Source organism: Boleophthalmus pectinirostris, unplaced genomic scaffold, assembly GCF_026225935.1.
Source record: "Boleophthalmus pectinirostris isolate CB_2022bp ecotype Guang Dong unplaced genomic scaffold, ASM2622593v1 HiC_scaffold_12, whole genome shotgun sequence".
Lineage (NCBI taxonomy): Eukaryota > Metazoa > Chordata > Actinopteri > Gobiiformes > Gobiidae > Boleophthalmus > Boleophthalmus pectinirostris.
Genome location: NW_026571018.1, coordinates 27,440,530 through 27,451,221, shown reverse-complemented (window position 1 = coordinate 27,451,221; position 10,692 = coordinate 27,440,530). Strand labels below are relative to the sequence as shown.

Here is a 10,692-nt window from a genome sequence, read left to right as displayed (position 1 = left end):
CTGCATTTGACTGTATAGCAACAGGGTTCTAGTTAATGTCATCTGAGATTATTGGGGAGGGGAGCAACGGTCTTTATGTTACTACAATTGCTGAGGATGGGCATAGTAAGACAATTCAACATTTGTTTAATTTGAAAACCATCCTGGGAGACGAAGTAATGATTATCCAGTATTCAGTTACAATACAGTATAGTGTGATTTAATACCAACCCAGGAAACCAACTGATTACAGTGAATTCAAAATGACATTCAAAATATTTTTACATTTAGAATAAATGTGAGTTTGTAAATTAAAAAGGTTGTATCATGCAGTAAACGTACTAAGCTTTTTATATCATTCAGGAGACAATGTAATAACTTGTCTTCATTTTACAAAAATATCTAAAATATCTAATCACATGAGCATACGGGAACACTTATCACAAAAGGACACTTGAATGAGGGCAGACTTTTGACAGAATTTACCGTAACTGTTCAACAGGTCTGACCAGTGGGTTGTCATAACAACACTTTGTAGCAGATGTATATATTTGTGCTGACTCTATCATTCGGTTTTAGACATCTGCAGTTGTTGTAAGTACCAGTTCTTTATTCTCATTTATTTAACTTGTGTATATAATATTTGTTTATTTTGTTCTGTTACAATGTAATGGCAGGTTGTTGTAACAGTTACATCAACCTGCCAGATTATTTGTAAATGGAAAGTAGCCTAGCAGACTGTAATTATGAATTAATTTAGTAATTACTTACCATTATACCTATTTGATGACTAAATGCAAAATTTATCAATCATGCAACATTTAATTATTTTTATACTGAACTGAAAGGACAACTATTATGTAAATCCAGTGATCTTGTTCACTTGCACACCATAATAATGGGTGTGTTAAGAGTACTTACACATGTACAATATTTAGCTGTTTACTTATCATTTTAATAATCTTATAACCACATAATATTATTGCATGCTTCTAACAATCTGGTGATATTTTGACAGAATCTCCGAAGTCATAGTGCTAAGTGAAAATGAAATGAAAACGAAGTGAAAATATGTCTGGTTTGTGTTTACTGGCGCTCATCTCCCTGCTCCCTGGAGCGCCTGGTTTTAAAATCCTGGGGAGTGGAAAATCATGGAGTCATCAGGAGATCACACAGAGAGCCATCCTAAATGTCACTACACATGCCTGTCGCGCTGTGGCTGAAGCTGAGGGCCGGGGCTTCACTTTTCCTGTACGATCTCCATATTAACTGTATAAACCCATGATAAAATGAGCTCAAATACATGTTTTGTTACAGACATCGTTCACCACAGAAAGCGTACTTGAAGCATGTGCAGCACGTGAAGCAGGAAGGGCTTATGGCAGAAACATATTTATCATTAAATCCAGAAATGCAGCAGTGGATTTATATGTACTATCCTCAAAGCGACATTTTGATGAAGAAAATTTTATTGAAGGAAAAAAACTAATCACAGATGGATTAGACGCTGTAAAGGCCAGCATCAAGAAAGATAATATGCTGTCTGCAAGATTTAAACTTGGAGAAATATCACATACTTTACAGGTGATGGTGTGGTTTTCAAATTGTGTTGCCTCCAAAATAAACCATAACATAACATGTAAAATCATTCAATTATTTAGGATTTCTACAGTCACAGCAACTGGATTGAAATTGGAAATGACAGGCCAAATTCTAATGTGATCAGGAAACTGGATAGCATTGGCAAAATAGCAGGTAAAGTAAAAAGAAAAGAAGAACAAAAAAATTCTAACCTATAACTAGCTTTTATTTTGACGTTCTTCTTAAGACAAAACAAGGGCAACCTGTCGTGACTGTGTTGGAAATGATTGCACCAACAATATTTTAGAAGATATCCTTGAAGAGAAAGTCCTGACATCAGGGTTTTTCTTCCTTAATCCATTCAGAAGCAAGCCACCAGGTAAGCAAACATTATCTTTAAAGATTAAGTTAAGAATGTTTTTATCAAATTATTTTTTAGAACTATGATTGTAATTATGATTTTTATGATTACAATTTAATTAATGAATATTTATTCAGACAGTCACACATAAATCATGCCTACAAAAAAATGCATATGTATATATGTATACCACAAAAAGTTAATTTTGTTTATGTCCAAAATTGAGTGGGAAGAAGTAAATACCTTTTTTTCCCTACTGTCCCAATAATAATAATAATAATAATAATAATAATAATAATAATAATAATAATATTGAAGTGAGTCACCGTTGCATAGATCAGGAAGTAGAGTGTTCTAGAGCTGAGAAGAGGGGCGACTAAAGGCTCTGCTCCCCATGGTGACAAGATGGGCAGAGGGAACAAAGAACTGGAGAGAGGAGAAGGAGTGGAGGGTGTGGCAATGTGGAGGAGCTCAGAGAGATATAGAGTTGCGAGGTTGTGGAGGGCTTTGAATGTGAGGAGCAGGATTTTGTATTGAATGTGATGTGTGATGAGGAGGAAGTGGAGCTGTTGTAGGATGAGTGTGATGTGGCTAAAGGAGGGTGTGTGTGTGATGATGAGGGAAGCTGTGTTTTGGATCAACTGAAGTTTGTAGAGAGTGTTTTGAAGAAGACCAAACAGAAGGCAATTGCAGTAATCCAGGCCAGAGGTGACAAGGCTGTGCCGTAGGTGCAAGATGGCTGGACCTATTCTCCTCAGCACATCCAACCGAACCTGAGTACTTATTAAAACCAACTTGGCCATCACAGCATTACCTGGATATTCAAGCGCAGCCTCTTCCCCGGATGCAACCTGGGCCTTTCCGACCACAAAATTGAAACTGGAAGTGAAGTGTCTGGGGGTCACATTGGACCCACAATTTTCATTCAAACAACATGTCAAAGGAACAGTGAATAAAATCAAATCTAATTTATAAAATTTTCATCATATAAGAAATAATCTAATGTCAAACTCGGCAATTATGAATTTAAATTCAATGATTGTGCCACACCTAAATTATTGCATTACTAGTTGGACTCTGACAAGCAAAAGCTGAAACTATCTATAAAAAAGCATTTAAGGTATTAGACAAAAAGCCCACAAATGATCACTATTGCAGAATACTTGACAAATACAAATTTCGAAATTGGGACAACACAATCAAATATTCAGATTTAATTTTGGTATATGAAGTTTATAATAATCTTGCTCCACCTCTTCTAAAGGAGTTTGTGAAAAGAAATTCAAATCTCACAGCAAGAGCAGCTCTAGAGGCGACTGCTCTGTGCCATTTAGGAAAAGTACTTTTGGACAGCTTTCTTTTGTTTATCAAGCAGGTCAAACATGGAACACAGTGCCTGCTCATATACGAGAACTTTCAACAATGGCAACATTTCTAAAGCTTTAAAACAGTGGTTGTTCAATGGCCAAATATGTCACCATATTTAACTAAATAATTATTTTATACTGAGGGGTCATTGGTTTAATTCTTAAACTCTTGACTTTGAACTTCAAATGAACTGTTTGAAATTAATTTGTATGTGTAGTGAGTGTGCTGGTTTTATGTACTTTTCTGTGATTGGTGTTGTACTTTCCCCTGTCCTTTTTTTTTTTTTTTTTTTTTTTTTTTACTTTTCCCTGTCCTGTAGATGATTTCACATCAGCCTGCAAAGGGACTGAAGCAAATAAGAAATTAGCCACGCTGGCTATAATCTTTACATATTTACATTTTTAATGTTCATTAATATGTACTGTCCCTTTACAAATAAATAAATAAGAAAGGGAGTGAGGGAAGGACAGAGGATGATACCGGAACTCTTAACCTCAGGGGAGAGAAAGATGGAGGTGCAGTCAATGGAAATGGAGAGAGGATCAGTCTTGCTTAGGGTGAATTTGGTGCCTACAAGGAGAAGTTTGGTTTTATTACTGTTGAGTTTGAGGAAGTTTGAGGTGACCCAGGATTTATCTTGATCCAGACAATTGATAAGTGAGGAGGGTGGGGGTGTGGAGTTTTTTTTGAGAATGGAAGTGACAGAGGCAGCTTTGAGGGGAGTGGGAATAGTTCCAGAGGTGAGGGAGGGGGCATGGATTTTATAGGTGATGAAAGGAGCCAGAAATGGAAGGGTGGTTTGACACTGGCTGTGGGGAGTGGGTCAAGCTGGCAAGAGTAGAGATTTGCTTGACAGAAGGCAGGTAAATGATGGAAAGGGGTTGGAAGTGACAGGAGATGTAGAGGCCGATGGAGCAGAAGAGGGGGTTAGCTCCTGGTGAATGAGCTGGATATTTTTGGTGAATATGATAATGATGATATGGTAATAATTATGGTTATTATGGTTATTATTTAACAATAACAAAAAGTTATAAATTTTGTTACTCACAGGAAAATGCAGTCATGGTGATTTTCCAGACGTATCAGCACTGATGACACCCAAAGGTGGAATAAACAAGGACACTTTAACTTCGAGTCATGGACACCTGCACAATCAGGCTGCTATGGTCGCTGTAGCAGCCACATCTGAGCTGTTGGATGATGTGCGCAATGCAGCAGGGGACAAAGAGTTTTTACGGTACATTATCTACTAAATTAAGTATGATTGTATACAGAACTCACAAAATATAAATCTAAAAACATCTAACATCTTTGCATTAAAGAAGATAGTATACTTATTTCAGAAAGTACCCATATATTATATAGACTCATGGCACATGAAGCTTTCTATGTGCCGTGAGTTGATATAATATAATATTTAACTTTTTCATGATATTCTTTTTTTTTTTTTTCTGTGTTATTTGTTCCTCTGTCCACAGAATGTTGGGGAGTCATCCCTGGAAAAGCTTTATGTTTTGTGATTGACACAACGGGAAGTATGGGTGATGATATTGCAGCAGTGAAAGAAGTAACTTCAGAAATAATAAACAAAAGAGTTGGAACAAAGAATGAGCCTTCATTTTATATTCTCGTGCCTTTTAATGACCCAGGTAAATTTTACTGACTTGTTTTTTTTTAAGCAATATAAGCAGTAAAAGTACAAGCAACCACCAATCATTATCCTTAATATTAAGACAAAAAAGGTTAAATTATTTCACCTGAAACAAAGTCTTAAGAGTGAATATGTTTTACCATTCAAATCTATATCTATTTTTACCTCTGGCTTATTCAGTTCTGACGCAGCACTTAAATCTCTCTGAATGAACGAACTAACCACAATGAAACTAACACACATATCAATTATTCACAGAGAGTATAATGTTGTTGAGGTATGCAAAGTTGAAAACTGTCACCTGAGTCATATTTTCCTAAATCATGACCCTGCATCACCTTGCCCTTACTTACAATGGTTATTTACTTACAGTGAGAGCAAGTAACTCTCACTGTAAATAAGTAACCATCGTAAGTTGAGTGGCCAAATCACTCTAAAGAGTTGTGTCTAGTTGACAACCAGTTCAACCTTTTTTGCCACTCACCCTCCCTGGACAACCGAAGGATTACACCAGGCGTCTCCAAACTATAGCTCAGGAGCTACCAGTAGCTCTCCAGCCCATTCCAAGTAGCTCGCCAAGGGAAATCTGAATTATGTGTATTGGGATGAATAAGTAAAATTTGATTATTTACCATTCCAAATCTATCATTTTGATGCCCAGTTTTGTGTACTAAGAAATGGATAATGGTTTATATTTTATAGGCATTCTGTTCCAAGACTGATTCTTGCAACAGCTAAAATAAGTAGCTATTTGGCATTTTTGTTTTGTTAAGGTCACCAGAGGAAAAAGGTTTGGAGACCCCTGGATTACACAGACATTCTTTCTTTGTTATTTTGTGGTTTTAGATTTTGGTCCACTTATAAGAACTACAGATGCAAATGAATTCAAAAATGCCATTAATGCACTGACTCCGAGCGGTGGTGGAGATGCACCTGAAATGTCTCTTTCTGGATTGCAGGTGATGTCTAGTTTCTTTGATACCTCACATATTAAAGTGATTTACAATAAAACAAATACAACAAAATTTTAACTAATTAATTATTTCTCTTTTGTGTACAGCTAGCTCTAACAGGTGCCCCCTTTGACTCTGAGATTTACCTCTTCACTGATGCTGCAGCAAAAGACTCTCACCTGAAAAGTACAGTGACTGCACTGATAGAAAGGACAGGCTCTGTGGTAGGTGTTTTAGCTCAGGTTTGTTAAAAATGTAATGGATGTCAAAAATAAACAATCGCTGTTTTCAGGTCAATTTTATGATAACTAGTTTCTCAAGTTTACGTCGACGTAGATCAAACAGTGGGAATCAGCAGGAAAGAGGTGTAGTGTACAAGGACCTGGCTTTTGCTTCAGGAGGAGTAAGACAGTAAGAAAATACAACATTTTTTTAATTTGAAAACCATCTGGGGAGGTGAAGTAATGATAATCCAGTATTCAGTTACAATACAGTACAGTGTGATTTAATACCAACCAAGGAAACCAACCGATTACAGTGCATTCAAAATGATATTCAAAACAAAAATACTTTAAGCATACTAATACTAATAAACATGTACACTACTTTGCTGATTACCTTTTTGGTAACTACTTTCTCTCAAGTTTACGTCAGCGTAGATCAAACAATGGAAATCTGCAGCAGAGAGCTGCTCGACTGGCAGTTACAGAAAGTCAAGTGTACAAGGACCTGGCTGCTGCTTCAGGAGGCCAGGCTGTGGAAGTGACAAAAAATCAGCTCCTGGAGGCTATCAATGCTGTTTTGGAGACTTCAACCTCAAATGTGGTATGGTATATATATATATATATATATATATATATATATATATATATATATATATATATATTATATATATATATATATATATAATTTTTCCCAATAATTGACACAAATTTTAAAAAGATATTAAAATATTGTCCACTCCCCAAGGTGACCCTTCTGCAGGTCGTCAGGAACCCAGGAAAGTTAGAAAACTTCACTTTCACAGTGGATGACACAGTAACAAACCTCACCATCTACATAACTGGGACAAACAAGGACTTCACTCTCATCAGCCCCACAGGTGACTTCTACTTTCATTAAAAAGGAAGTTCAATGTGGATGTTCATGACTGGGGGCAATTATTTTCCTCAGTGATCAATAGTTTCTCAAACATCTCCCACTCCTTTAAACCTAGTGTTTCTTGTACTTACTTATGTCACAATTGGCCAAACATGACCTCAGAGCCCCTTTGAATACTACACAAAAAATGTTACACAGAAAAGTCAATACATAAATGGGTATTTGCATTAATACAAACTACCACACAACAAGCACTACTTGAATGCCCACTAAACCACTTTTTGGCCTCTGTGCTCTCAGGTGTGGTTCAGGAGGGCACTGCCACAAATGGATCACTCATCACTTCAACAGTGGCTGTTGGAAACCTCCAAGCTTTAATGTTGAAAATAGAAGTGGGATCATGGGAAATTAGGATGGGTTCAACAAACCCCTACTCTCTGAAGATCACAGGTAGGACACAGACATGACTGTGGACATGATTGTAAATGTTATACAGGCCTGGGCATTGCTCATTATTATGTATAATTTATACTTTTTTTTTTTTTTTTTTGGTGCCAGGCCATATACAATATTTGGTTTACATTACCAATATCTAAATCTTTTTTTTTTTTTCCCCATACTGCATAATAATTACTGTCTGATAACTTTCTCAGGACCCACTGGCCAATCAAGCAGTATCAAGTCCCAGTACACTACAGAGTTATTTGCATGCTGCTGTTAACTATGTAATATTTATTTTGTTTTATTTTAGCCAAGACTCCCATTGACTTTTTCTTCAGCTTTATGCAGCCAACAGAAGGCCCTTTTGAGGGATACACTGCGATTGAAGATCGTCCAAAAGCAGGTAAAGAAGTAGCTGCTGAATGTGATGAATACAAATAGAGTAATGCATGTTTTTAACTTTTGGAGTAGGAGCTAATGGCACAATGACAGTAACACTACTTGGGAGTGACACAGCCAATGTGACAGAAGTGGATCTTGTTTACTCATCCGGGTCTGGACAAGAGAAAGGCACAGTCACTAGTCAGGGCAATGGAGAATACTTAGTCCAGTTTGAGACAATCCCCTACCAGGAGTTTACTGTGGTTGTAAAGGGGCAGAATGGCAAAAGTTCAACCAGATCAGTGCACCCACTGACTTTCCAACGACAGTCCACTACCAACACCAGAGCCTCGTCTGTTTTAATCACTATTGTAAGTATCTATTAAAATAAGAATGCAAGTTTTAATGATGTTATAAACAATTGTGGGCTAAAATGGTAATAAATTATAAATGGCCAATGAAGTTATTTTAACATAATTTCTTCTTTTTAAGAGTGAAGAAAATGACGTCATTGAACCAGGTGCTATACTGTCTGTGAACTTTACTGTCTCCACCAATGGTTCAGGAGGAACTTTTAGAATTAGAGTCACGAACGACCAAAGCTTCAGTGTGTCTTTTCCTGGGACTCTGGAGGTGGAGAGCGGCAGCAGCGCTGTTGGCACACTGCAACTTTCAGTTCCCACGAATGCAGAGTCTGGTACTGAAGTCACACTGACAATAGAGGCTCAAGCACCAGATGGAGACATCAACTATGTTGTGTTAACTGCCACTGTCCTGAAAGAGGTAACTACTAACTACAATATATGCTCAAACAATGCAGAAGACCTGACATCTAGCACAATTGTTAGCTGGGTTTCAGATTACGTTATAACATTCTATAGGCCCATAATATTTAATATAGATGCAGGGGCAGATGAAATTAATATTTTTAAACATCTAGAAGTTCTTGGGTGTACTCACTAATAGGAATGATATGGTTCAACATGTGAATTTACTTCTGGAATATTCCTGAAAATGAAAATACTATGTTATCAATAGAAAAATCTGGGTCTTGTCCCCCATCTCATAGTATGATATCATGAACTTCAGTATTTGTTCTACATTTCCAGGTCACAGATGTGTCTCCTCCAGTTTGTGAGCTGCTCAGTTTACAAGACAATTGCACAGAACTCTGCAGTAACTCCACTTGGCAGCTCTCCATTCGGCTGAGTGACGGGGTAAATGGCACTGGTATTGTCAGAGTGTACCACAGACAAGGCAACGGCACTCTGAACACAACTGTAAATGCCAATGACACCCTTGTGTCCTATGAAGCTTCCTGCTGTTCATCTGCAGTGGAGATAGTCGCTGTGGATGCTGTAGGTAACGTAGGTTCCTGTTCTTTCACAACTCAAGTGGCGAGCAGCGCCATAGCAACAACAGAACCAACAACTACTACTACTACTACTACTACTACTACTACTACTACTACTCCTACTACTACTACTACTACTACTACTACTACTACTACTACTACTACTACTACTACTACTACTACTACTACTACTACTACTACTACATTGTCTTTGGCTCCAAAAGTCAGCCAGTCCTTTCTCCTCTGTTTCATCATTGCCCTACTTGCTTTTCAACTTAAATAAACATTATTATTATTAAGATAAAAAATGATTTACTGCTTACCTTTTTTTTTCACTACACATATTATTATAAAGAATTATTTGGTTTTGATCATCCTTGTATTTCTGTCTTTTATCCTGAATGTGATATCAACTATTAATAATGAAGGTAAATATTATTCAGTAATATATTACTGATGAAATGTTTTAAACTATGATGAAACTTTAAAAAACTGGATGTTAAGAAATGTTAAATGAACTGTATTTCATTAAAATTCATCTGGTGTGTGTGTGTTTTTGTTTTTTTGTTTGTTTTTTGTTTTCTTTTTTTTTATGTAATTCAATTCGGATTGTTTGTTCTGAGTTTACTATTTTAAATGTACTGTTACGTTTCTTTTGGTTACATTCATAATAAATAATCAAATGTCTTGGTATTTTTATTATTATTTATTTATTTTATTTGTAAAGGGACAGCACATATTTATATATATCTATACATTTAAAATGTAAATATATAAAGATTATAACCATTATTAGTGTGGCTAATTCCATCTTCAGACCCTCAGGTAACTACCCTGATGTAACAAAGCAAACACTGGAAAGCATGTGCCAAAGAATGATATCAAAGGGGTTAGGTGTTTCCCTACAGGTTATGTATATCTTTAATTAAAAAAAAAAATATTAGTAAACATTCTCAAATATCTTGACTTGAACCACAAGAGAGCGACACATATCAGCATACATATTTTAAGGTAATGGGTTTGGCATGCGCTCCTGCTTAAAAAAACAAACACTGCAAAACAAAACTGGACCTGCAGGGTGCTCTTAGGTGTTCCCTTCTGTGATATGTTTTCCTCAGGTTAGTACCTTAACCTGAGAACACATCAGATCATAGATGGCAGTTATGGGTTTATATAAATAAATAAAGTGCAAAGTATGCTTAAACTATCTCCATAGTTCTCCCTAAAATAGTAGATCCACTCAAGTTTACCTAAAATATAACAATGGCTTGTGACAATGGCTTCTACACGTTTAATCATCTACTCACTGGGGTCCTGATAAATACTCTTTTCCTGTTAAAACTCATTAACTCGTACACAAACGCACACACACACACACACATACACACACACATACACACACACACACACACACACACACACACACACACACACCCTACGCACACACACACACACACACACACACCACACACATCACACACACCACACACACACACACACACACACACACACCCCTACGCAC

The 10,692-nt window shown here is 36.6% G+C and overlaps 1 protein-coding gene across 1 annotated transcript; it reads left to right on the top strand.

Annotated features, from left to right (window-relative positions):
- Nucleotides 1-9,453, top strand: LOC110158435 (von Willebrand factor A domain-containing protein 7-like). The gene is made up of 18 exons (XM_055148865.1): nt 1-105; nt 482-573; nt 998-1,230; nt 1,297-1,563; nt 1,641-1,734; nt 1,808-1,939; nt 4,340-4,532; nt 4,775-4,938; nt 5,787-5,899; nt 6,001-6,117; nt 6,186-6,304; nt 6,538-6,718; nt 6,863-6,995; nt 7,295-7,444; nt 7,746-7,838; nt 7,907-8,187; nt 8,309-8,599; nt 8,926-9,453. Exons 3-18 carry the CDS (start codon nt 1,051-1,053, stop codon nt 9,451-9,453), a joined length of 3,036 nt encoding a protein of 1,011 aa, XP_055004840.1. The 5' UTR covers nt 1-105; nt 482-573; nt 998-1,050.
- Nucleotides 9,454-10,692: the final 1,239 nt, after the last annotated feature.